Source organism: Onychomys torridus, chromosome 4 (assembly GCF_903995425.1).
Source record: "Onychomys torridus chromosome 4, mOncTor1.1, whole genome shotgun sequence".
NCBI lineage: Eukaryota > Metazoa > Chordata > Mammalia > Rodentia > Cricetidae > Onychomys > Onychomys torridus.
This window is the reverse complement of record NC_050446.1, coordinates 114,066,616-114,094,398: the sequence shown is the minus strand read 5'-3', so window position 1 is coordinate 114,094,398 and position 27,783 is coordinate 114,066,616. Positions and strand designations below refer to the sequence as shown.

Here is a 27,783-nt window from a genome sequence, read left to right as displayed (position 1 = left end):
TGTCTATATACTGTATCACACTGTCCCTCCACTACCTCGATTTTCAGTGGAGGAACTGAATCAAGAGAGGGGAAAGTTGGGGGGGGGGCACTGGGCCACATGTGATCTGGCTGCAGAGGATGCCTCTTAATTTTCCATACAACTCAACCTCCATGTTCTTTCTGTGAGAAGTGGAAGATTGCCCACAGTTGGAGAAAGAGGGTTTGGGGATGAATAGTCAAGATTGGGAGTTGAAAAAGACTGGCTGAATAACTGAGAAGAAAAAAGTTCATTGAAGATCTAAATAAAACAAGGCAGCAGATGACATTGTTTTCTGGAGGGAAGCTGCTGGTGTGGTTTGGGACTCAGGCCCTTGTGACTGCTTGTTTGACATGTAGATTAAGCCAGTAGCAGAACTGTAATCTTTCTAGAGCTCTCCAAAAGGGACCTGCCTCACTGAAAGATCTCTTTAGGTACCACACGGGTGTGGACCAGATTCTGGCTCCTAGTCCTCTGGGATAAACATCTCCACAATCTTATTTAGCATAAACACTGACCTGAAATCCAGAAGGCTGGCAAGATGGAAGTTGAGTCATGACGTATTTATTAAGCTGAGCACCAAGTTTGACACTTAGAGGAACACAAAATTAATTCAAGACACATTTCTTGCCCTTAAGGGGCTTACAACATTGGTTTAGCTGGGAGACCACCCAACAACCATGAGGATGGAGAAATCAAATCTCCACATTAGGCTCAGTGTACTGCACAGAGTGACAGGCTAGGAGATTAAACGGGCCTTGGTGCATATGGAATGCACACCCGGCCTGCAGACCCTCAGCCTGTGTGCATTAACTCGACCAGCAGCCTGGTTGCAGAGAGAAGGTGGCTGTTTGTGCATAAACATTGTCATCTCACTGGGACTGCTATTTCATCTTTGAACCTTGGCATCAAAGGAACACTGACCTTATTGCTGTAGCTTGCCTCTCTTTGAAGCGTATGGCTTTGCATTGCAGATTAAAGTGAAGACATTCATCAAGGAACAGATCTGGCCAACCGCTCCCCAAACTTGCCCATAACAAAGCCTTGAAAGGCTCCAGTCACGGTTGCAGTAGGTTGAGGAAGGCTTGGAGCCAGGCTCCCCTTTCTCAGATCCTGTGTGGCAGATCTAGCAGGATGCATCTTTTGGAGCTTTGGGTAACTTTATTCTCAGTATATCTTTGTAGAGAAGGCCAAGCTAATGCAGTATTCTTACCTATCCTCTTCATTTGAGCAGACATTGTTATAAATGAGGTCAATGTGTGCACTCCCAGAGTGCCTTTGAATGCTTCAAAAGATGTGCCAGGCAGAGTTACCTGAAACTTGGTTGATGATTCTCTAAAAGGGAGCCACGTTCCTTGGTTCATTTATTTGAAAAAAGCAAAGCAAAACAACAAAAACTAACACAAAACAAAACAAAACCCCTCCTAAAAACTGTCTTAGTGTTCCTCTTATGTCTATTTTGACACACAGTATTCTGTTTTCTTTTAATTTGTAAGACGCCAAGAGACATGAGGTAAAGTATTTTAATTGTGATGTTAAGAATATAAGGACCTGTTAATGTGGAAGGGGGAGAATTTCACAATGTCCCATGCCTAGAAAAAGAACTACAGGTAACTAATGGCTATTGGGAGCAGGAAATTGGCCTCTCACATAGATGGGCCCACTTACTGGTTGTCAAAGGATACTTAAAACAAAAACAAAAACAAACCAAGCACACAAAACAATATCACTACCACCAATGAAAGAAACAGGCCTTAGCTTTGTTAAGGTGACAAGGTCTTTTAGAGTTTGTTATGGCAGCCTATCCTTGCTTATCCTGACTAGTTCAAGACCTGGGAGAACATCCGGTCCTACTTCATTTCTTTCCTAAGACGTTTTCTACAGAATCATTGAGTTTTGACATACATCTTGACCGCCCCAGGAACAATAGCAAACAACAGCAAGCAAGCAATTATATAAAATTCATGATTGTTTCCAGACATCCCCGAGTATTTTATATGGATTAACTTACCTCACTGTCATAAAACATCAATGCATAAATGTTATTGCACTCATTTCTCAGCTGGAAGAACCGAAGCAAAGAAAAGCTAAATCACCTGCCCAGGGTCGGATGCGCCATTCCCTTGCAGGATGTCATGTGATGATAAGTAGCAGCAGAGGAATCAGATCCCAGCAGCTACCTCCTGTTTGCATCCTCAGGGCTCCCCAGACTGGGTTCTCAGCCTTGCAACACAATTAAGTCAAGAAATACAAAAGACAAAATCCTACAAAGACCCCAGCAATCCACCAGCCACTTTATTTTATATGATAGAAAAGGAACCATCTTGTGGGTCATTTTTCATCTTTAGTGACAAAACAACTCCATGTTACAGTTTTTTCAATATTCTGGCAAGCAGGAAGACTCACTGGAAGGGCCTCCGTGGCTGTCAGTGTGGAAGTGAGTGGAGGCCCCACTACAACTGACCAGTTTCATTCTTATCTGATTTATATAAGGGATATAGGTTGGTCCTGATCAGAAATGCTTAAGGCCAGAAGGGCTTTGGATTTTAGATTTTTTTTTTTTTGGAAAATATTTGCATATATGTTGTGAGCTATCTTGAGGATGGCCCCAAGTCTAACCACAAAATTTATTGATATTTCATAGATATATTATCTGCGGGATTTTTTTTAATAGATTTTTTTTTTCTGAAATTATTCTGTAGCCCAGGTTGGCTTCAAACCCATAGTCCTCCTGTCACATGAGTGCTGAGATCACAGGCACATGCTTCTCTGCCTTGTACCCACAGATGGTTTTATAAAATATTTTTAGTGTACCCGCACTCTGATAGTCCTATAAATGAGGGTAAGTGTGGAATGTTTCACTTAGAGCCTCCTGTCAGTGCTCAAAAGGTTTCAGATTGTAGAACATTCCAGTTTCAGACTGGAGCTGGAAGAAGGATTTTCTCTTGGTAAAACACTTATGTAAGTTTTCTTGCTTAATACTATTAATGATAGATATCCCCATACATCCTATTAAGTGGCTCTAGAAGGTTGCAGTAAACAATACAGGGCTTTTCGCCAGATGGGAGGCAGGATGAAGTACAAGGATCGTGTAGCCCTGTGGCCAATTTTAAGTCAGTCTAATTTGCTGTTCCTCACTTGTACTCACTAGCTCCCTGGCAGGAAGAACTATTTTATTATCATAACATGTAGTAGAATCCTTAGAGACTAGTTCTGGAAGATGGAATGAAAATTCTCTGAGGCTTCAATGACACAATTCTCCAAAGAGCAGGTTAAGTTCATTTGGGCTAAGCAAAGTAGCACACGTTAGCTGAAATGACACAGTGACACATGAATGACCAGGCTGATATTGTGAGTTTACATGTCCTCAAACGACCAGTGGAAATTTTCCCTTGCCCAACTTCTGGAAATAAGACATATAAAATAATATACTAATGATATCCATCTCAGGGAATCACAAGGGATAGATAGCAAGCAAGCACAGGCAAACACACATAGACACATATATGCACAAAAAACGCATGCGCGCGCGCGCACACACACACACACACACACACACACACACACACACACATGCACACATACATTCACATGCAGACAGACATATATATACAGAGACATGGCTTACTTCATTTTAACCACTGATAACATAAAAATGATCCAAATTTGGTGACCATATTAACATGTTGCTGAAGACTGTCTGTAATGTGTTTTAATGGCGTTTGTGGTGTGTGTGTGTGTGTGTGTGTGTGTGTGTGTGTGTGTGTGTGTGTGTGTGATGATAGCAGTTCTAGTATGCTTATCACTTGACTTGACTAAAAAACTGGGATTTATGAGACAAAAGTGTGTACCTGAGAAGGTGGGAGATTGGCAGGCAGAAGCCTGGGAGAGTTCTCGGGAGCTGAGTTCTCTATAGACTCCTTACCTCCAAGGTTCCCATCTTCTCCCATAATAAGCTTCAAGGATCTGATGATTTGTGCTGCTATTACGGGACTCATGGATGTCGCATAAGTAGCACTATGTGAGTGAATCCGTACATAATCCACAATTTCCTAAAATAAAGGAAGAACCCAAAATGGAAGCAAATAATTCTCAGAACTTGTCCTCTGTACCTTACAGCAAAGCATTTGCTCAGGTCCTCAAAAGACAACAGTGGTTTGCCTAAACCTCAACTGCTTTGTGTAATATTCAACCCCTTATTTTGCTCTCTCCTTTTTCTTGTTTTTTCCTATCAAAATCTAGAAACTGTACAAAAGTGTGAGGGAGCTACAAATCTAGAGCTATAGATCTAGGGTATAAGGCAAAAAATGGGCATGTGAAGGAAAAATGATTTCTGAAATATCTACCTTGCACAAGAGCAAGTGCTCAGGAATGGCTGATGATACAAAATTTGGTTCTTTTGTTCCTTGAGAATATTAGTAATTTTGCCATGAAAACTAACAGTACATTCAGGAAAAAATGCATTTAATAGACTGTAAGATGCAGAGGAAAGAGAGGGTGCTGCAAAGAGGAGCTGTCCAGGGATGCTCCAGTAAGGAGACAGGGTCTAATGAAGCTTTGATGCATGAAGACAGAAGAAGAAATGAAAACTTGAAAGGAGAAAAGATGTGCAAGATACAGAGACAACAGACAGCAGAAAACAAATGCCATTCTTCCCTCCTGGTCCCCACCAACATTGTACTCTTCACTTTTCTGGTATTTTCTTCAAACAGTCAATAAACCTAGGCTGTCCTGTGCCTACTTCGAGAAGAAGAGATACTGTGCTGGTTCTGAGCTCACCTCAAAAGGCTTTGGCACTTTGGGTCAGCACTGCAAATGGTTCCTTTCATTTCTTCCTTTCCTTCTAGATTTTTCTTTACCTTTCATTCTATTCTAGTTCCCCCTTAATAAATTGTGAAATTGTTCATTTTAATTATTTCTCTCTTTATTTATAAGTACTTACCTCTTCCCTTCTATCCCTCCTTTTTATTTTTCTTCTCTCTTCCCTTCTGATTTTCCTTCCAGGAAATATATTAAAGACCTGTGTTGGGTATGTCCTTTGTTCATGTGTGAGGCTAGGTGGCAGAAGGACTGAGGCCATAGTCTAAGTTTGACATCTTTGACTGTTCTTTTTATTTTTTTTCTTTTTTCTTTTTTCCAGAGCTAGGACCAAACCCAGGGCCTTGCACTTGCTAGGCAAGCGCTCTACCACTGAGCTAAATCCCCAACCCCTTTCTTTCTTTCTTTCTTTCTTTCTTTCTTTCTTTCTTTCTTTCTTTGTTTTTTTGAGCTGAGGATCGAACCCAGGGCCTTGTGCTTGCTAGGCTTTTTCTTTTTTTCTGAATCATATAAAAGCAGTCAGGAGTATATTCCCTTCTCTTGAAGAGTGTAGTGTAGATGACATGGCAGGCCTTGAAGCATCAGCTACATGATATTTAAGGAAGTTTGCTCTGGAGGATCTGGAGCCTCTCAAAGAAAGATCTTTGTTGATTTCCTAATAATTAAAGATAAAGTACTCTTTAGAGTTTGTGTTCTGCCCTTTGGTAAATGGTAATAGGGATTTTCATCCTCTGTTGAGATTAAATATTTTCCTACAGGCTGCTAGGGGAGGCAAGGAAGGGATAGTCAGTGAGTCGTAGGTACTGGACAATGGAGGCTTATAAGTTCCTGTGTCTATGGAGGAGTGTTTCAAGGGGTGATCTGACCACATTAGATGAGTGGATTCGGAGGGATGCAGAGGAGGTTAAAAAGCGTATATAACGGCTTGTGAAAATGAGGATTGAGGGTGGAATGCCTGAGTAAAGAATGGAGGAGTCAGTTAGAAGTAGAGAGAGAAGATAGTGGCTTTGAAACAAGGGGATCAGGAGTTGTTTCCTTGAGGGGTAGTATGTCCCAGAATTGAAGCATAAGTTATAGAACTTAATTGCTCAGTCCAAATCTTGGCTTTGTTACTGACTGCTGTGTGACTATGCACAAAAAACCAAGTTTGCTATCTCATTTTTCTTCTTTGCAAAGTGAGATAACAGTGATACACATCTTACTTACCTGAAAGTCATTATGAGAATATATATATATTGTTTAGAAAAAAGGTACATTATGGTAGCTAATGCAGTTGATGACAGTTGTTGGATTGTTAATTTAAGGATTTGTAGAACAGGAAGCGTTTGTGGGGTGGAGGCAGGGACCAAAACACAAAACTTCTTGGGATTTTGTAATTTCAGTTTGCTTATTTGATCTCAGGTTAAATTACCTGCATATGAGTAGCTGCAAGGAATCAACCAATGAAATGTAGCTTGTTTCTTCCTCCATCCCAAGAGGGATAGTGGCAGGAGTGAAACCAAATCAAACCCAGCCAAAACTAACTTAACCACTACCAACTACAACAATAAAGCAGACAGACCTTGAATAGAGGTGAGCATGAGCTTCATGAGCTATTGAATGACTCAGAGGAGAAGCTGAGGCCAGAAGCTGACCCTGTAGCCAATATTCACAGGATACTTTCAAGTCCATTTTAAGAACTTTGTATGTGTTAATTCACTTACAACAATTCTGAGGTAGGCAATGCTTTTTAATCCCAGTTTTATATGTAGGATAATTGAATGAGTCATAGACATCCTGAAAATTCTTCACAAAGGATGGTAAGGTAAGGATTTGGACCCAATGATTCTGGTTCAGGAGTCTCTACCTTTAACACTATGCTGATCACCTCTTTAAAACCAGTGCAGAGTGGCCTTAGTATGAGATGAAGGGAGTCTTGGAGGGCATAAAGCCCAGCTCTCCTGCTTACCCTGTGGCACTTCCTTGTTCTACAGACTTTGTTCTTTTGTTTTTTTTTGGTGTATAATACTCTTATTTTGTAAAAGGGAGTGTGTCCCAGGAGAGAAAGCAATGAAGGGTACCCTTTTCTCAAAGTCCACTGTAGTAGGGACTTAGCAAAGAGCCTGCACACAGTGACAGTTGAACGGAAAGCCAAGGAGCCTCAGCGACAGGAAGGGTGGCCAGTCCCTTGATAAATTAAGGATGAGCAAGCTGTATTCTTAGGAACAAGTACAGTGGCATCTCAGCTGGGAAGTATTCACTACAAAGATTAGACAAGGAAACAAAGCAAAGCCTCTTTTGATAAAAAAATGTCTCCACCTCCAATTTCCGTTCATAGATTGAAGAATTTCATGCAGTCAGTTACAAGTATCCTTTGTTTGAATAATAGAGCATATGTGAGAAATCACCCCCTTGAACCTGAAAACTGTTTATTCTACAGTATAATTTTTTTGGACTGAGTCCATTTTGTCCTAGTCTGGGGAAAGGGTATTTTGCTTGCATGGTTGAAGAAGTAGAGTTCTGTAATAACTTCTGGAGAGTGTCAAGGAAAGCCCACTGATTCTGTCCCTTCATTCCCTGACTGGGTACCACAAGCCATGAATTAAGAGTTGACTTTGGTCCTTTGCAAGGTGAGTCTGCACTGTGTCTTTCTTTGGGAGCAGGTTAGAGGTCTTCTCAGACACAGAGTTCCAAGCCCTTTTTTCTTTTCAAGTTCAAAACCCTGATTATTTTCTTTACCCATAGGCCTGGAGTTCAAGGGCAAGGGTGGGTTTTAGGGAGGAAATCAGACAGGAGGGTTTTAGAATAAACATCTTGGTATTCATTCCATGACCCCTATTTACTTCAAAGGACCATTACATGCAGGCAGGGCTGAAAATACCAGTACAAGGGGCCTGCATTTGCTTGCTTTTAGGCCATGGGAGCTAACTATCACCCCCAAACCTAGCCTCTGTCTCCCACTTTCCTCCTCTAGAATTATAACCCTGCAGTCTATCAGTCACAAGGACTATCTCTGCTTCACTTATTTGCCAGTCATCATCCCGAGGAGGCTGGGAGAAGCCACTGGGCAACAGCAGAGATACAAGAAGATGCAGGATCATGCTCAGGAAAAGAGAGGATGAGCAGTGTTGAGCACATCCCCCCAGCAGTTAGAGAGATAAAAATTAGAAGTTGAAAAGTGAAGTGATGATCGAGATTTTCATCTGGAACATCATGGAAGGATGTCCTCCTGTGTGAAGTGTTCACTGTCAACAGAGCTCCAAAGTCAAAAAGCAAAAGAGAAAACCTCATAGGTTTTTGAGAAACTGCTTCAGCTTGGAATTACCCCTGATTCAAGATGAATTTGTAGTACACTTAAGAAGAAAGAAGACTGAAACCTCAATAACACCTCTGCTTTCCATGAGATCTTAGCACCAAGAGAATTTTTTTCCTTCCCTCACTTGTTTCCAAGTATTTTCCATGTGCTCGCTTCTTCTGGTTGCTAATGTGCAAAACTCAGCTCTTGATCCACTCCACAAAGATTCTTAGAACATCTTCATTGCAGTTATTAAGAATATTGTCTGTCGGAGTCAGGGGAAGGAGCAGGAGGAGAGGAGGGAGGGGAAACTGTGGTTGGTATGTAAAATAAGTGAAAAAATTTAATTAAATTAAAAAAGAAGAGTTGCCCCAGTTTAATCACAGCAATAAAAACCCTCACTAAGACAAAAAAGGGTTGTCTTTCACCAGCCAACCAGAGAGTGTACATGGGACTGACCTGGGTCCTCTGCAAATATGTTACAGTTGCGTAGCTTGCTCTTTTCCTGGGACTCCTAACAGTGGGATCAGAGGCTGTCTGTGACTCTGTTATCTGCTTTTGGAACCCTTCCCTCCTACTAGGAGAGGAGGTGCCTCCTCTTACTGCAACTTGATATGCCCCAGCTGGCTGATATATATGAGAGGCCTGCCCTTTACTGAAGAAACATGAGGAGGATTGGAGGGAGAGGAGGGGAGAGAAGGTTCTGGGGAGGGACTGGAAAGAGAGGAGGGCGGGTGTGATTTGGCTGGAAAATAAATAAATAAAAGCTAAATAAATGATAAAAGAATATTATCTGCACACCAAGATTAACAAGAGATTTCAGATCCAAGTATTTTATCCTTCTTTTTTTTTTTTTCAGAGTTTTGAACTCATTTGATTATTTTCGAGGTTTGTGGCCTTCATTCTCTTGCTCAACCACCATGTACTGAATTCTGTCTGTGTCTTCAAGGTTTTGTATCTTGGTGTTTTACAGCCATGTTTGGCTAATGAACCTCGTCATACACACTCTAATTCATGATGCCACCTGGTGGTTAATTGAGATACTGCAGGAAAACATGGGTTAGGAGAAGGAAAAAAAGAGTGTAGGAGTGATTCATGTAACAATGATAGTTTTCACAACTGCTCGATCTCTACCCTACAGGATCAGAAGTCATGTAGACAAGAATATCCCACTTTTGAAACCCTGCACCTGCCTTCAGAACAGAAAACATGTGACAGGATCCCAGGGAACCGTCCCTCCTGCTGCTAGTCCCGAGCCTTTGTTTAAAATAGGTATCAAATGAAGGCACTCCAAGGAGAAAAATGTGACATCCAACAAATTTGACAACATTTCAAGGATCTGCTTGCTTCAGTTTATTCAGGTGCTTTTGGTTCCGGAAACAGAGTTACGCTTGGTTAAAAGTTTTGTGGCTCAGAACTGCTGCTAAAGCAATCAAGGCCTCACAAGGCTAGGTAACTCAGATCAGGCAGCTCCTCACCCCGAGACCCTCTGATCCTGCTGATGTGACAGTTAGGAAGGAAATATCAACCCTTCACTAGAAGTCTTTGAGGGTCTAGCATTCCCTCTGTTTCCAGCATTACCTAGCTCATCCCCATAGGGCGCCAGAGGGACGATGAAATACAATGCTTTGAGTATGGAAGAAAGCAGCAGTTAAAGGAGGGCAAGTACCACTTCAAACAGGATTCTAGGCATCTGTATGTCTCATGGTAAGTGGCCAAGATGAAATATGTTGTTTTAAACCACTGGCTTTTAGTGATAGTAGCTGTCTGCTACATACCTCGATTGTTCTAACTGGTTGACCAGTAGGCTGAACTTTTGTTCCTGCTGGTCAGAGTGGATAAGGAACTGGAAATTTTAGATATCCCTCATCCCCTCTACCCCCAAGCATTTCAACATGGGGTTTCTCTGTGTAGCCTTGGCTGTTCTGAAACTCACTCTGTAGACCAGGCTGGCCTCAAACTCATGGAGATCTGCCTGCTTCTGCCTCCTGAGTGAGTGCTGGGATTAAAGGCTTGTGCCATCACTGCCTGGCCTAGATAACATTTTAGTAGCACATCCACACACTAATTTGGGGCCTACAATGCCCTACTAGTTGGAGTTATACCAAGTCTCTTTGGGACAAATGTAGGCTTGTATGAGATAACTGCCATGATTTGGAAAAGGCACATGCAAAGGCACATGGCACAGCTTCTTTGTCCCTTAGAGCTATATCTGAATATTTGATTTTCTTTTTCCCTTCTTCTTAAAAATTTCTTCCAAATGCTTATTATTTTATTTTTCATTAACAAATCAGTAATAATATAAAAACAAGACAATGGGGACAGTCATCATTTAACAGTGCAATGTCATCTGATCCAAAGCTTCAGACATTTTGAGGTTTTAGAAGATGGATTATTGAACATTATAGAAAAGAGTTATTTCTCAATAAAATAATCTTAAAAATCCATTTTTTTATTCTGCTGTTGTTTAGGTGACAACTTGTAAAATCCATAAGGCCAACTTCTTTAATACATGAACTTTTCCTATTGTTGCTATTACTTATTTTATTTTCAACACACACACACACACACACACACACACACACACACACACACACACCCCTCTTAATTCTTTAAGTTTTGAATTAAAAATTGTGTGCAGATATTGCCTGCGTGTATGTCTGTGTCCTGTATTTGTACAGTGCCATCTGAGGCTTCAGATCCCCGGGGCTGTAGTTACAGATGGTGTTGAGCCACCATGGGGTGCCAAGAATTGAACCCAGAACAACCAGTAGTCTTAACTACTTTGATACTTCTCCACCCTATTTCTTGTAGTTCTTATAGGATCCCTTATTACTTCTGTGGGTTGGTGTATGCTATTGTTTCTTTGTGAAATTGAACCTCCCACTACTTGTCTACAAGACTGATTGATGATCACTCTACAAGACGTCCCATAGTCCAGCAGAGTTACTTCTCTCCAAGGTACTCTACACATTGTGCCCTTGCTATTGTTATTTTGTTGTGATGTGATTATCCTTTCCACACTTCTCTTTACGACATGTTATGGGTGAGATGAACCTAAATTTACATGAAGTTCAGAGTACCACTTCCTGCTTTCCTAGGGTGTTCAGGATCTACACAAAAACTGGGAGTTCCTTTCTTACCTTTTTCCCTGCTATATAGCCTCCTGAGGCTGCAAAGCTTTTGGTGAATGTGCCCATATATACGTCCACATCTTCAGGAGCCAGTCCAAAGAACTCTCTGATACCTTTGCCATTGGAGCCTGTAGCACCAATACTGTGAGCTTCATCCATGTAGAGATAAGCCTTGTATTTCTTCTTTAGAGCCACTATCTGGGGCAGATTCACAATGGAACCTTCCATGCTAGCACAGAAGGAAAAAATCTTGGTAAGTAGTGAATAACCTTCTGGAAAGATCTGTTAGTTTCCTTCTAGTGCTTCACAGAAATCCTGTCCTGCCACTGGTCAGCCTGCTGACAAGGATCTGTCACTCTTCTATTGGCATATTTTATTCAGCAATGACAACCTTTCAATCTTGTAAGGCTTCTCTGCATGTCCATGCTACTTTAATAGAATACTTTATATTTGATGGATTGAGTGGGTTGGGTTGTTATTCTTAGTTCTCAACTCAAAAATAAACTCACCATATTATTGACCTAATTTGATTGGAAAGCTGATTATTGCAGTTCAATCAATGCTTTTGGGATAGGTATTCTGCTGCTCTTAACAAAAGTGCTCCACTCTGAGCCACTTTGATCTATCTGCTATGGTTTCTTTGACCCTTCCCACTGGATCTAAATTTAGCATTTGAACTACTAAAGATTAAACTGGGGGAATTAAGAACACACAGAACTTCAGACATCATAGTATTAATTATCACACAATAAAATACCCCTTAGTATCCTTGCTCAGCACTCATCACACATCAGTCTTATGTGAGGCTCCTAGTGGAGTCCTTTCTTCATAGTGATAGAACAGAAATAGATCCAGCCTTAAAACTCCTGATAAGTTTAAGGCACAGGTTTCTGGGTTCCTCCCACAGAGGTTGCAGAGGGGAGGCGGTGGGGAAGGGCTGGTCGACTATACAAGCTTCCAGGATAAGCTCACACCAGTAGCCAAGGACAATACTTTGGGATTTACCCCTACTAACCAATCCTTTTGCTTTAGACCTAGTTTATTATTTATTTTAGTTTTCTAAGTTTTAGATTTAAGGTTTTTTTTTTTTTAAAACTTTTAAAGTGATAGAACTTTTTAATAATAGCTTTAGATTTGTAGAACAATCGAGCAAAAAGTACTGAGGATTCTTGTATCCCCAATCTTACCAAATTTCTCTTGACATTTAATGTCACCCACTAGTGTGGCCATTTATTATACTTTGATGAGCCAATTTTGATACAGTAACTGAAACCCCCAGTTTAAGGTTTATTCTTTGTGTTGTATATTCTATGTGTTTCCCAAAAGATGACTTCACAGATTGGCATGTCATGCTTGCCCAGGATCATGCTAATCTCTGTTGTCCCAATTTTAGTGTGTATAGTGATTAAGAGAGCATCTAGGTGTTTTATTTTCCATGGTAGTGCAAATTGTAATATATTTCAAGTCCTTAGAGAAGGGTACATATAAAGCCAACTATTAAGCAAAATTGAATTTGCTACTTACATGGCACCTCTGGATCTCAATGGGTTTTAAAGAACATTGGCTCTACTTGGTTCTCAGAATGCTGAAAGCTTTTGCACTGCACAGCTTGGACTGTACAGATAGTCTGGCTCTAAGAAAACAGACTCCTATGATCACAACACAATGCAGCTTGTCAAACAACTCAAGCAACCCTTTGATTTAGTTACAGACTGATCATTTGAAGAGTGGTGAACTTCTCCATCCTCCCTTGTGAGGTATTAGATTGTATATAATACATTAAAAAATAAGCTTAAGTGTTACGTTGATTCAGTCAAAACAGTCCATTTTAGTGTCACAGCTACCCAGACCAAAGGAGCTGAATTTAACCATCAATGATACAGCATGTGGGTATTTCACAAGGATGGCCAAGTTCTGATTTTAATGGAAGACCAAATGGTCCTCTTTTATGCATGTTTGTGAGTTACTTCCAACACTATTTTAAATTTCTTACTTATTTACGTTGCCTCCCTTGGGCTTAGATTGTGGCTACAACCCTTTCTAAACTGGGTCTTGGGCAGCCTATATGATGTTCATTATCTTATGCTTCATTCTTATGTATTATAAGCATGATGATGAAGCCTTCTTCACAGGATCTTTATAATAGCTAGCACTCATGCTTGTCAACTGTCAGACTATCCCAGGCACTCAGTGAGCTTGGAAGGAGAAAGTTTCACTGAGGCCTGACTTGAGAAAACAGGGACCTTTAACAAAGTTCTGTGTTGAATCTTCTAAAATGAAGGCATGTGGAATCAAACATGATAAATGGCTTCAAACCCTCAAAAATCTTTAGATTTTTCTTGTCTTTAGAATGCTGTAAGTTGGTAACACAAATATGCTGGAAACCTGACATGACACAAATAGCCATTCCTTTTTTTCTGGAACTGAATTTGGCAGGAGGCAAAGTTAACATTGAACAGTGTTTGTAGACAGTCTCCACAGCTAATTAGCCATCTTTCCATAGGCTGCTCTAACTGATGTAAGGACTTGACCACCTGGTTTGTATTTCTTCCTCCAAGATTAATGACTCTGCAATACTGCTGAGTTTTGGAGTTAATGCCAGGCACACATAGAGTCCTAAAAAGAACTCAGCTTTTATATAGTTACATTCATCCACACTGTTTTCATTTTTACAGTACTATTGAATTTGCATAAAACCTTTTCCTATAGAGGGATAATGAGTCTAGGTGAAAGTATAAAATAGTTATTTGTATTATCATCACTAGTTTCTGTCAAAACAATCAAGACCAAAAGCAATAAAGAAAAACACATAGCATGTTGTTATTTTTTCCTGGCTGAAAGGTTTTTGCTTTTCTTTTGACTTTAATAGAAGAAAAAGAAATAAAATACAGCTATAAATAAAGATAATGTCATCAGTTAATCTGAGGCTCTATCTATGGACTTGAATTATTCTTTAACCCACAAGTCAGTAAATTACTATTTTGTTTTTTTATTGCATTAGCTAAAGTGACCAGACTTCTTTTTCAAATCATCCTCTTTTCCACATGAAAACCAAAAATTAAACCACAGCTCATGAAACTTATATGGTGGGTAACTCTCCTGGGCAGGCCCAAGGTTTAACCAAAGAGAAGAGAAGAAGGGTGGGGGTAGAGACAGAGACTGGGATAGAGAGACAAAAAGGAGGGAGGAGAGCGTTCAGACAAAACTCATCTTATTCTTTGTCTTTACATGTTGAAACTATAAAGGATTGGAGAACGTTTACCACTGAAGTTACTCTTCAAATTTCACAGTTTGAGGGAGAAGGGCTCTTAGTCTATTCTTAGACTCAAAACATTCTGCCAGTTCATCATATGCTTATGGGTCTGATTTGGGAAGGGTTGTCTCAGACTATTAGATTCTGAAAGTTTGGACTCTAACTATGCTAGTTTGTGTTCCAAGTTACCTGTGACATCTTTACTAGCAGCATGGTTTTGAATCATTTTGAGAATTCTTAACCATTATGAATTGATGAGGAATCGATTCTCAGATACTACAGAAATAATGCTGTAGTCCAAACAAATGCTAGGGTTAAAATGATTTTTAGGGCTAAGACAACAAAGTCGGAGGAGTAAAAGGACTTTTAGCTGGGTATACAGCCCCCTTGAGCAGATAAGAGGAAGGAGGACAGGGATCAGAGAAAAAAAAAATAAAACAGCAAGGCTAGTCTTGGCAGGCTCTGGCTAGTCAGCTCCAATAACATGAAGTTCTGGTTTTCTTCTAGTAACCTGAACTTTATGGGTAGTTAGGTTTTTAAAAACATATTCTTGCATCTAATGTATCTAATTGTAATAGACTGAATTATGGTTAAGGATGGCTTCTAAGAAAATCTCCACTATTCCAGGAAGGAGACCATCCCAGACTGCTCCATGATGGTAGACCATGACTTATGAGATACTAGAGACAGTCTTTTATTGTTACCTTTTGGTTCAGCTCTGACTTGAGCCAAGATGGTGCACTTCCCTTTTGCCTTCTCATTGGCTGAAAGAAACCTTTGATTATTTACTTGTGCTATCTCTGTCCTGGTATGAATTCTTCTTCTTTGGGAAGATCTCAGACTGCTGCCACAGTTAGAATTGGAGGGATATTCTCCAATCCACAGCAGTATGTGTTTAACACAGTATTAGGAAATCAGATTAGAACCTTAAAATAATGCTATTTGACTTTTAGACCCTAAGTTGTGGATTAATGGGCATTTGGACTTGAATTTTTCAATCTCTTTAGTTTACAGATGGAGAAATTGAAGCCTAGATAGGATTACTTTAAGTCAGATTGACTTTGTACTTTTAGTGTTTACAAATTGGATGCCAACTGATAGGCTGCCTCTTCTATCTACATCAAGTCTTTGTCTAGCCAGGACCACTTGATTTTTAATGCCAGCTCTGCTTCATTTTATTAATCTGCCCTGGGACAATTTATTTAGGCCTCAGAACCTCTGTTTCTCCATCCTTATAATAGTCTCAGCAGGTTTGTGCAATATTGTACACTTAGAATGTTTAGCAAAGATAGATGCCTGCACATTTCCCATAGCTTTGTACATGATCTAACTTTCCCATTGAGAGTTAAAGTGCAATTTTCCTTTCTTGGAATCCAGGCTAGCTCTGTGGTGTGTTTGGTCAACAGGGCACAGCATTAGTTCTGGGCCACTCTCTTAAAACAATGGAAATTTCTGGGTTTTCTGTCTTGGAAGCCAGGGGCCATGTTGTGAGGAAGCTCTGAATAGATGATCTGATGTTGTTATGTCAACACCAAATGACACAAGTCCTGGTGTTGGTGCCCATAAAATAAAATAAGATTTATGTGAATGAGAAAATGGCACCCCAGTCACCTCCCAAAAGCCAGTTCTAAAAATGTATGAATGAGGTAATTTTGGATATTCCATCCCCACTTGAATTCTTGACTGACTGCAGTTTTGTGAATGAGCTCAACGAGTACTGTGTGTGGCAGCAGACCTAACTCACAGGACCAAGGGAAATAAGAAATGGTCACTGGACAACTTTATTCTTTGGAGTGGTTTGTTACACAGCAGTAGTTAACTCAGAGTTGCCACTGCTAAATTATAGTTTTGTGCCTTGTTGGCTTAGGGTCAGAAGTCTACACCTGCATACCTCTCACCCCCACCAACAGAATAGGGCAAAGCCTAGCCTAGCCCCTAATAAATCTGGCTGCTGTAGTGGTTTCCAATGGGAATATTTGTCAGTAAGACACTGATTGACCTCTAACTTCAGCCACTATCCAAGTACTTAAAAATATAACCTTTCCTTTAGATAAGTTCTGTTTGTTTGAAATTGTGTTCTTTTGACTCTGGTTAAAGGAGATGCCCAGTCTGCCTTCCCTCAGCCAATTCATCGTACCACAACTCCAAGCCTGAATGACAGATATTTAGACAAGGGTTGCTTGTATCCCTTTCAGGCTGGCAGCTGCTACAAACCACACAGGGAGAAAGCTTGCTACTTAAAGTTATGACAGTATAGGCTCAGTAAGAGATTACTTTCTATAAGTTCAAGTTTCGGGACAATGAGTAGTTAACTATCCTACAGTAGGGCTTTCTCAGCCTTGGCACTACTGCTATTTTGAACTACAGAATTCTTCTAAATGCTTTGTGCTTTGCAGAATGTTCAGGAGCATTCCCAGCCTCTCCCCACTAGATGTCAATAGTATCCTACTACATGTGTGGCCACTAACACCTGACAAATGCTCTCTGGTTGGAGATGAGGGCAAAAATCACCCCGGCTTTCTAAACCACTGTTTCAGGGACTTTGTAAGCACTGCACACTACTGGGATTGACGTTAGGAAATAATGATGTAGGTGTAGAAAGTGATGTGCTATGAACTGCTATCTTTGCAACTACAGAACTCTAATCATTTAAAATGTAAAAAATGACTCTGGTCATATTATCTTCGACTTGGGATAATTCACCCCCTCCCCCTCCAAAAAAGGGGTTGGGCATGTTTCTTTGTTACTCGGTATTGACTTATGACAGACTGTGTTCACTTGTGATTGATAAAGATAATATCTCCATAATCTCATTTGTTTTCAGTTGAAGAGGTTTCACATTAGAAAACAATACACTGTCTATGTAGCAATGTTTGCTCTTTGTACAGAAGAGGAGGGGCTTCAGAGGGAGGACTCACGGTGCTGTTGTTGTTCTCATGGGTCCTCCGCAGCCATACTCTTGCTTGGGAGTTATCCAGTTATCCAGCCCTCACCTCCTCCCTTTATATTTCAGGTCTCTATCAGAAGCTCACAGGGGATATACTCCCAGGTTTCTCTGCTGTAGGGATTGTTTTGGAATTGATTTAAAAAGGAACACTCTGAGATAATGTTTCCTTGGCTTACAGAATAGAGTGTAAACAGAAGAAATGCTTGGATGAAATTTCCATTTGAGCCACGGTAATCGATTTAGAAAGAGAATGAGGCAAATTCAATCACAGCCAGCAATATAAGTGTTGCTCTGAATGACTTAGTAGGTATTTTACTGCCTAGCTTAAGGAAGGCAGGAGAATAGTCCTGAGAATATTACCAAATGCTAAGATCAGCACACTTCTATCCCCGCTATGGAGGAAGGATTGCCCTCGAGGTTAGGCCCCTGTATTCTGATGCCAGTCATTAACATACTTGATTAATGACTGAAGTAGGTGCTTGGGTTCACTGTCCACATAGGGGGATTGGGGCCACCCACTGAAACATCTGTGACAGACATGTCTTGGGACATCCTGATGTTGAATAGCCCAGGCACAAAAGGTCTTTAAAATGCTGGGGAACTAGAAAGAAGCAACACAGATCATTAATAAGGACATTTCTCAGGAAGGTTTCACTAGCATGTTAGTCTTCAAGTGTTCAAGCAGATGCACAGAGCTGTAGAAAACACAGGAGACCCCAGATCTGGCCACTTCTAATGGTAGCTCTACGTTGTGTTCCTCTACAAGCATCTCTGTTCTTCCTTAGCCAGAAAGGCCATCTTTTCTCCATTGGGCAGCTTGCTGTGAGCCTCTGAGTGCCAAATGCCTCCAGTTAGTCACATACCTGTAGATGCCCTCTACCAGGATGAGAATCTTTTTCCAAGCTCGGCCTGTGCGAGGCTGGCCATTGATGATAGCTTCTCTCAGGAGCTTCTCTAGGTTTTGGACATCTTTAAATAATGTGAACAGAAAAACTGAGTTATGAGAGTGCCTTTTGCTTACCTTCCTCTTCTTGTTTCTTGTGAGGTTGTCAGAATTACGTTTTTTTTTTTTTTTTTTTTTTTTTTTTTTTTTTTAAGTTTTAGATTTGTACTCAGACCTGGACTTTGAGAAAGCAAGGTTGGAACAAGAGAACACCTGGGGGACTTGGGCTTATTTTCTACTAAAGCTTAGCCCTGGTCAGATGAATCGTTGTGTCTGCACAAGCAGGTTGAGTCAGTTTTGGGCTTATTTAAGCTTCTCTTCGCCTGTCAGAGAGAACTTGGAAGTTGGTGCTGTAGACCAGTATCGAGTGAAGCTGAGGCTTTGTGGGTAGGTAAAAGCTGAACTCTGATCGATGAAACGAACAACCACTCATCACTTGTTTAGACCCAAGTCTGTTAGGGTTTGCATAGAGTACCTGCGGGTTGCTTGAATTAGAGTTGAATAGAGTACCCTTGAATTTTGAACTGTCAGATGTTTTAGCACTATTCAGGTTGTGAAGTAATTGGCAGTCCTGTGTGAAATATTTGTGAGCTCTGGACATATTGCTAGTAGTTGACAATTACTGAGCCCTACTTTTGTGCCTGATATCCTTCTAATGCTATTTTTAGTCATATGTCATTTAATTCTCATAAGGCTACTGCAGAGAAGGTACCATAGGTTCTTTATGTGATGAGTCCGGCAACTGAGGCACAGAGGATTTCATAAACTAACGCATTGGTTTTCAACCTTCCTAATGCTGTGACCCTTTAATACACTTCTTCATGTTGTCATGATCCCACAACCATAAAATTATTTTGTTGCTACTTCATAACTGTAATTTTGCTACTGTTGTGAATTGTAAAGTAAATATTCAGGAGAGATGAGAGGTGACCTGTGTGAAAGGGTCATTCACCTCCAAAGGGGTCGCAACCCACAGGTTGAGAACCAATGGTCTAAGACCTATGATTGTAAATGGCAAAGTTGAGTTTTGAAGTTGTACTAAGTTCCATATTTGTAACCACAAATATTTACTGCCTTATGTGAGAGACCTTGTACCACTTTCTCAAGCTCCATAATGATGCAGGACAGGATGAAAGGTTAATGGCTGGTAGAACATCCCTGTTTGCTTTTAATGTAAAATCAAAAATAGTAAAAATATAAGATGGCTAGGCTAGGCTTGAGCCAAGAGGCCATTTGGAAGGACTTAGGAATCAACTCAGCTACTTGGTGTTTTTATGCGTTATTTGAATTTCAACTTTAAAGCTAACATGACTGAAAAGTTACAGAGGTTAATGTGCATGTTTATGTAGATTTATTGTATTTGTATTATATATTTTTGCTCAAGAAAACCTACCGATCCTTGGCTGTCCCCAGGGGAAGATGAGAGACAGGTAGAAAGATTTCTTGAGTTCCACCGGGCTACTGAATGACAAATAAGCACTGCTCAGTGCATGCTGCTGAGGTCTTAACACTAGTTCTCATTATAATAAAAACTAATAGAGTCTCAGAAAGCCCTTCATGAGATAGTCTCTGAAGGTATCTTCCTTGAGATGCCTTCTAAGATGTCCTCAACACACACCCTCTTGCTCTCCTATGTTGTTTTTGCCTCTTGTCTGTCTGGAAGGCATCCACTCATCACCCAAGCCTCACTTTCGACTTGTCAATGATACATACCTGAGCAAGGGTTTTTATCTCTCTCTCTTCCTCTCCTGTCATAAAAATCTATTATTCTTTGAAGCACTTATGGCCTAACTTGTTAGTATTCATGTATCTACTCCACAGAAGGCAGGGAGCATTCCTTGGTCTTGGTCTAAGTATACAGTATTAGTTTCACATCAATTTTGGATGATCAAATTCATATTTATTTTTATGGATAAAGAACATGGACCACAATGAAGAAAAGATCTAGATAAGAGTTACTAGAGAGGACAGTTTTATTTTGTCTGGAGCTAAGATGTCCTTAGCAAATTGTATTCTTTGTTTTGGTTTCAGTCGCCTCTCTTCTGAATGTTTTCACCCGATGCCACATCACTCACCACTAGATGGCAGCCAAGGAGACAAAAAGCAACTTTCCTGTTTCAAATTCCTAGGGCTCATAAATCCTCACCTGTATTGCTATCTTGTTTTCACGTTACCCTAGGCTGACCATTGAAGGAATCCCTGGGAACAGAGGAGACAGACTCTCTGTTCTATAATCTACTGCAGGCTATTAGCTTATGAATGGACAAAGATGATGAATAAGAATGAGACATGATGTGTGTGGCTTTAATGCCATCCTGATAATAGTAAGTCCAATTGAAATAAACTAGAAGTTACTTTAATGCAATGATATAAAATAATACTTGTTTTAACAGCCATTTCTGTATAAAGGTTCTGGAATAATGGGACATGAAGCATTGAATGGGTGAGAGAGGGCAGTGTAGAACAGGGAATACTGGGAAGGATAGTTAACGCTAATGACCTTCTGAAAAACTCATGAGAATATGCTATGTAGAAGTTTCCCAAAATACAAACATATATAGAAAGAGTTTAAGCTGAATTAATGGTAATTGGGCAGCAATGCCCTTGTTAGACACCACAGACTAACAAATAGAAACACTAGTGTCATAAATGGATGACCCCTGTTAGAGTTGTTGGCAAGTAAGTTCCCATTGGACCCCAAATACTGCAGGCTATTGCCATTGTTTGTATTACCTTCCAGAACTCGATGGTGAGAAACTGTTGCTGAAGACACTACATATTTGAGTCATAGAACTTGGAGAGAACAAGCTAGTTCTAGCCTGGAAGCTTCATCCCTATTTTCATAGTACTAAAAGGTACTATGTACTTTGTTGGGGGAGAAAAGTAATCATCAGTCTTACCCAGCTGTGAATTCCTAAAGCTCCAGTAACTGTCAGCCTGATATACCCACTGTGCAATAGTGGCAGGAATGTCATGGAAGTAACCAGCTACTTTGTGATCATGTTTAAGGCCTGTTCTATAAGACGGAACCTATTTCTGGCACTATTTGTGAAGCCAAAAACCTGTGGCTAGACAGGCCCTAGGTTCTAGGAAAAAACTTTTTCCTAGGTTCTAGGAAAAAAGTTACTACTATTACTCTGCTAAATGTACATAGTATTAAACTAACTCCTAATGGCTTATTGTATTTCCATAGATTAGTGCTTCTCTCAAACTTCACCAGAAAAGCTTCTTTTTTATAGTAGATGATACCCAACACAGAGACCCTTGACTGGTCAAGGTGTTGCAAATGAGAGACTTTGGAATGCTCATCTAAATTGGACATCTATATTATATCCCTTCCATCCAAGGCTCAGGAATCATTGTGGAAGAGGGGGCAGAAAAATTGTAAGAGCCGGGGTGGTGGATGATTACAAGGAAATAGTGTATTCTAGACATAACAAGGCAGTTGCACCTGTGAATTCTAAGCAATTGTGACAGAGTTCACAAGATTTGTGAAAAATCAAGATAGACAAAATGTCAGAAAGGAGAGGAGATGTGCACACAGAAGAATCCCATCCTTAGCTAAGGAGCTGTTCAAAATTGATAGCTGCCAGGAAAGGAAAAGTTAGTTCTTTGTAACGGTGTGTCTTCTGGTAGGTCGACTGTGCCCCAACAAAGGTCCATATACCTAAAGGTAGACTGGTAGCACAAATTGGATGGGTTTAAAACACTGAGGATACAAAGTTGGGTTGGGTAGGAATGCAATAGGGGATGGATATGGGAGGAGTGGGGGAGGGGCCAATATGATAAACATTATTGTCAAAGAATTAGTAGAAATATTAAAAATAAAAAGATGAGTATTCTAAGACTAAAAATCAAATCTGTAAACCACAAATGATTGAGTGGGAGCTTCTATGGGGAGAGGATTCTAGTGGAGTTTGTGAAAACCCTAGTTGCCACATTTCTTCAAAATGTCCCATAATCCTTGGAGAGGGTTGTTAGAAGGGAGGCACTCAGGAAGCCTTACTCTTCCCTGAGTATCTGTAGGAGGTTAATGCTGCAGGGGCCGGGGGGGGGGGCATTTTGTCCAGTGGCATAATCACTGGTTATTTGTTTATGCCCCTATAAGTAACCCTTCACCCATGCTTCTGCAGGTAATCCTAACAAAATTTACTGATTCACAATGATGCGGAAGTAGAAAAGGACTCATTAGGCTGAAATCTGATGAAAATGCATTATATACATATATGAAAAGTCACAATAAAACACATTATTGTGTATAATTAACATAGGCTAATTAAGAACATTAAAAACTGTTCTAGAATCAGTGAAGAATACACACTCAGGCCCCTGGTTGGAGCTGGCTTGTCAACTTAAGCTGTATAGCTGAAGAATCTTTTTTATGATATGTAGTGAGCCAACCTAGGAATAGGCTGTTTCAGTTCCTTCAGTAGAAAACTCAGAGAGGGTCTGAGTCTTAGTAACTGTGGTGGTTTGAAAAAAAAATGGCCCCCAAAGGGAGTGGTGCTATTAGGAGGTGTGGCCTTGTTGGAGTAGGTGTGGTTTGTTGGAGGAAGTATGTCACTGTGGAGGTGGGCTGATAGTCTACTTCTTGTTGCCTGCAAGATGTAAGATTCTCAGCTCCTTCTCTAGCACCATGTCTGCCTGCATGCTGTCATGTCCCACTGTGATGATAATGTACTGAATTTCTGTACTGTAGTGAGCCACCCCCATTAACTGTTTTCCTTTATGAGAGCTGCCATGGTCATGGTGTCTCTTCACATCAATAGAAACCCTAACTAAGACAGTATGTAACAGGTAAGAAAGTCAAGGCTAAACTACATATTCTGAGGAGAGATTCCAGCTGCTAATGGGGCTGCCATAGCTATGGTGTCAGATGGCTTTTTCAAAATGTGCCGCAGCTGTCTGAGTCCTACACATGCTGTGGCAGTAGCTGCTTGCTCAGGAGTCATATCGAATGCTGAAAACATATAAATGTCCTAGCTATATCCCTTCAGCTCAGCTTTTTTTTTTTTTTTTTTTTTTTTTTTAATAAACACAGGGCATTCTTTGTTCACCATTCCCAAGAACACTCCCTTTTTTAGTCTGCAGAACTGTATTTGATCTGGAAAAGTAGTAGCTTTAAATTAACCACAAAAGGGAACTGGTGTTCCCTGGATCCCTCATCCCTTGGGTAATTCTGGCAGTCATGGTTTTCAATTAGGAATGAGGTCTTGGACACTGTGGTAAGCTGCTCGATGGTACTCCCTTCCTGGGCTGCTTTCTTCTCTCTGCTCCTCTCCTTCTGCTGTGCTTTTCCAGCTTACTCTCTAAATAAGAGAGGTTTCTCCTTTACTTTTTATCTCAGGGTCTGCTGCTGGGAGAAAAGAGCCAAGACCAAGCAACACACTTGAAGTCTAGCTCCTGACATTTGACATTTGGGTGACTTCAGGTATGTAACTCAGTCACTCTGGGGTCAGTTTTCAGTGATATGTAGGTGATAAAGAGCTATGTGTTATGGTTGCCATGGAATTGAGTGAACTAATTATTTAAAGGGTGAAATAGGTCTAGACCAATGATTCTGAATTTTAGCTGTATCTTACTTTTCCACATTTTACTATCTAGGAAGTACTAGTCTGTGGTCATAAAACTTCTGGTCCCAGCTTTGATCTGAGTATTGCTGAAAATTAACTTCTTAGTCCTTTTCTGTCCATAGCAAGAGGCCTTTGAAGGTTCCGAGTTTCTTTCCTTTCAGAACTTTCTGCTTAGTTCTCTCAGTTCCTCAAGTGACTATTGAAGATAGGGAGGGAAATATACATTGTAGTTAGAAACCGGACCCATTGATACAGGATTGGAAGTCTATTTTGCTAGTAGTTATGATGCTCTGAGTAGCTTTACTACAACTTACATCTATTTTTTTTTTTTTTTTGTTTCCTATACAGAACTCAAGAGCCAAGAATACTGATTTGTTTGTAGGTACCCTATGGCAAAGAAGACACTGTCTGTTTCAGGCTTGAATCTCCTTTCTCAGCTATTTGAGGAATGATGTGATGGCCCATCTTGACTGACACTTGGTGGGATTTAGAGCTTCCTTGCTGATGAATCTCTGAGCATGTTTTTGAAGGGCATGTCCAGAGAGGTTTAACTTATGAGAGATGATGACCTATCCTGAATGTGGATGACACCATTTCATATGATGGGTTCCTTGACTGAGGAGGAGAAAGCAACCTGAGTGCTCGTAGGCATTCCTGTGGTTGATATACTGTGTATCCTAATAAATTTATCTAAGGGCTAGAGAACAGAACAGCCATTAAATTAGATATAGAGGCCAGAAAATGGTGGCATATACCCCTTTAATCCTAGCATTCCAGAGACAGACATCCATCCAGATCTCTGTGAGTTCAGGCTACACTGGGAACAGAGCTAGGCATAGTGGCACACATCTTTAATCCCAGAACTTGAGATCTCTTGTCTTGCTTGGGAAAGACACACTCCTTTAATCCCAGGAAGTGATGGCAAGAAGAAGAAAAATACATAAGGCATGAGGACCAGGAACTAGAGGATTTTTAATCTTTTAACAGCAGTTCAGCTGAGATCCATTTGCATGAGGACTCAGAGGCTTTCAGTCTGAGGAAATGGGATCAGCTGAGGAGTTGGTGAGGTGAGGTTGGCTGTGGCTTATTTTGTTTCTCTGATCTTTTGGAATTTATCCCAATAGCTGGCACTGAGATTTTTATTAATAAGACCTTTTAAGATTTGTGTTACACATTCATTGCTGCTTCTTGAGTGTAGATGCCATATGACAACTTCCTCATGCTCCTGCTGCCCTGACTCCATGCCATGCGGCACCCTAAACTCTGAGTCACAGACAACTTGTCTTCTTTAGGTTGCTTTTGCATGGTATTTTGTCATAGATATGGGAAAAGTAAGTAATGCAAGTGGAAGATGTATAAAGAGATCTTGGGATAGAAAACTGTCCATGGAGGTGGGGATTAGGTTTTGTGAAATCTCATGATCTCAGTGTTTTGGAATGTCCTAATATGGGCAGTCATCCTTCAGAACTTGTCTTTCCACTGAGAGCAACAATTAATAAATGGGACCTCCTGAAACTGAGAAGCTTTTGTAGGGCAAAGGACACAGTAAATAAGGTAAAATGATAGACTACAGGATGGGAATGGGAAAGGATCTTCACCAACCATACATCTGACAGATCTCCAAAATATATTAAGAATTCAAGAAACTAGACATCAAAATACCAAACAATCCAATTTAAAAATGGGCTACAGGGCTAAACAAAGAATTCTCAACAGAAGAATCTCAAATGGCTGAAAGACATTTGAAGAACTGCTCAATATCCTTAGTCATCAGGGAAATGCAAATCAAAATGACTCTCAGATACCATCTTACACCTGTTAGAATGGCTATGATTAAAAACACTGATGACAGCTTATGGTGGAGAGAATGTGGAGCAAGAGGAACACTCCTCCACTGTTGGTGGGAGTACAAACGTGTACAGCCACTTTGGAAATCAGTATGGTGGTTTCTCAGAAAATTGGGAATCAATTTACCTCAAGACCCAGCTATACCACTCTTGAGTATATTCCTAAGGAATGCTCAGTCATATCACAAGGACACATGCTCAACTATGTTCATGTTATTTGTAATAGCCAGAATGTGTAAACAACATAGATGACCTTCAACCGAAGAATGGATAAAGAAAATGTGGCACATATATACAGTGGAGTACTACTCAGCAGTAAAAAACAATGGCATCATAAAATTTGCAGGCAAATGGATGGAACTAGAAAATACCATCCTGAGTGAGGTAACCCAGACTCAGAAGGACAAACATGATATGTACTCACTCATAAGTGGATACTAGATGTAAAGCAAAGGATAACCAGACTACAATCCACAGCTCCAGAGAAGCTAGCTAACAAGGAAGACCCAAAGAGGGATGCATGGATCACCATGTGAAGGAGAAATATATGAGATCTCCATGAGCAGATTGGGGGTGGGGAGGCAATGGAGGGTAGGGGATGGGGGATGAGAATATAAGGGAACAGGATGTTCGAACTGGAACAGAGATGGAATAGTAGAGCAAGGAAAGAGATACCATGATAGATGGAGACATCATGGGAATAAGGAGAAACAGGGTGCTAAGGAAGTTCCAAGGGATTCACAAGGATGACCCAACCATAGACTACTAGCAATAGTGGAGAGGGTGCCTGAACTGGCCTACTCCAGTAATCAGATTGGTGAATGCTCTAACTAACAGCATAGAGCCTTCCTTCTGATGGAAACAGATGCAGAGATCCACAGCCAAGCACCAGGTCGAGCTCCAGGAGTCCAGTCGATGAGAGAGAAGAGGGATTCTATGAGCAAGGGACATCAAGATCATGATGGGGAAAATGTACAGAGACAACCAAACCAAACTAGTGGGAACTCATGAACTGTGGACCAATAGCTGTGGAGCCTCCATGGGACCTGACTAGACCCTCTGCATAGATAAGACAGTTGTTTAGCTTGAACTGTTTAAGGGGCCTCCTGGCAGTGGGATCAGGATCTATCCCTGGTGCATGATGGAGCTTTTTGGAGCCCAGTGATTATGGTGGGACACCTTACACAACTTTGATGCAGTGGTAGGGGCTTGGCCCTGCCTCAACTGAATGTACCAGGCTCTGCTGACTCCCCATGGGAGTCCTTGCCTTGGAGGAAGTGGGAACTGGGGGGGTGGGTTGGGGAGAAAGACTGAGGCGGGAGGAGGGATAAGACGGGGATCTGTGGTTGGTATATAAAATGAATAGAAAATTTCTTAATAATAAAAAAAAGAATTGTGTTGGGATTTTGATGGGGATTGCATTCAATTTGTAGATTGCTTTTGGTAAGATTGCCATTTTTACTATGTTAGTCCTGCCTATCCATGAACATGGGAGATCTTTCCATTTTCTGACATCTTCTTCAGTTTCTTTCTTCAGAGTCTCAAAGTTCTTGTCTTATATGTCCTCCACTTGCTTAGTTAGAGTTACCCCAAGGTATTTTGTATTATTTGTGGCTATTGTAAAGGGTGATGTTTCTCTGATTTCTTTCTCAGCCTGTTTGTCTATTGTATATAGGAGGGCTACTGATTTTTTTGAGTTAATCTTGTATCCTGCTACATTACTGAAGGTATTTATAAGCTGTATCAGTTCCTTGGTCGAATTTTTGGGGTCACTTATGTACACTATTATGTCATCTGCAAATAGTGAAAGTTTGACTTCTTCCTTTTCAATTTGTATCCCCTTGATCTCCTTATGTTGTCTTATTGCTCTGGCTAGAACTTCAAGTATTATATTGAATAAGTATGGGGAGAGCGGACAGCCTTGTTTTGTTCCTGTTTTAGTGGAATTGCTTTGAGTTTCTCTCCATTTACTTTGA

At 40.6% G+C, this 27,783-nt stretch overlaps 1 protein-coding gene across 1 annotated transcript in view; it reads right to left on the bottom strand.

Moving 5' to 3' along the window:
* Sptlc3 (serine palmitoyltransferase long chain base subunit 3) overlaps positions 1-27,783 on the bottom strand; it is a 111,259-nt gene that overhangs the window by 28,874 nt on the left and 54,602 nt on the right. The window contains exons 7-9 of the mRNA XM_036184305.1: positions 18,308-18,413; positions 11,254-11,473; positions 3,944-4,070 (exon numbers count right to left, since the gene is read on the bottom strand). Coding sequence (XP_036040198.1) covers positions 3,944-4,070; positions 11,254-11,473; positions 18,308-18,413 — 453 coding nt within the window. The remainder of the gene's footprint in view (positions 1-3,943; positions 4,071-11,253; positions 11,474-18,307; positions 18,414-27,783) is intronic.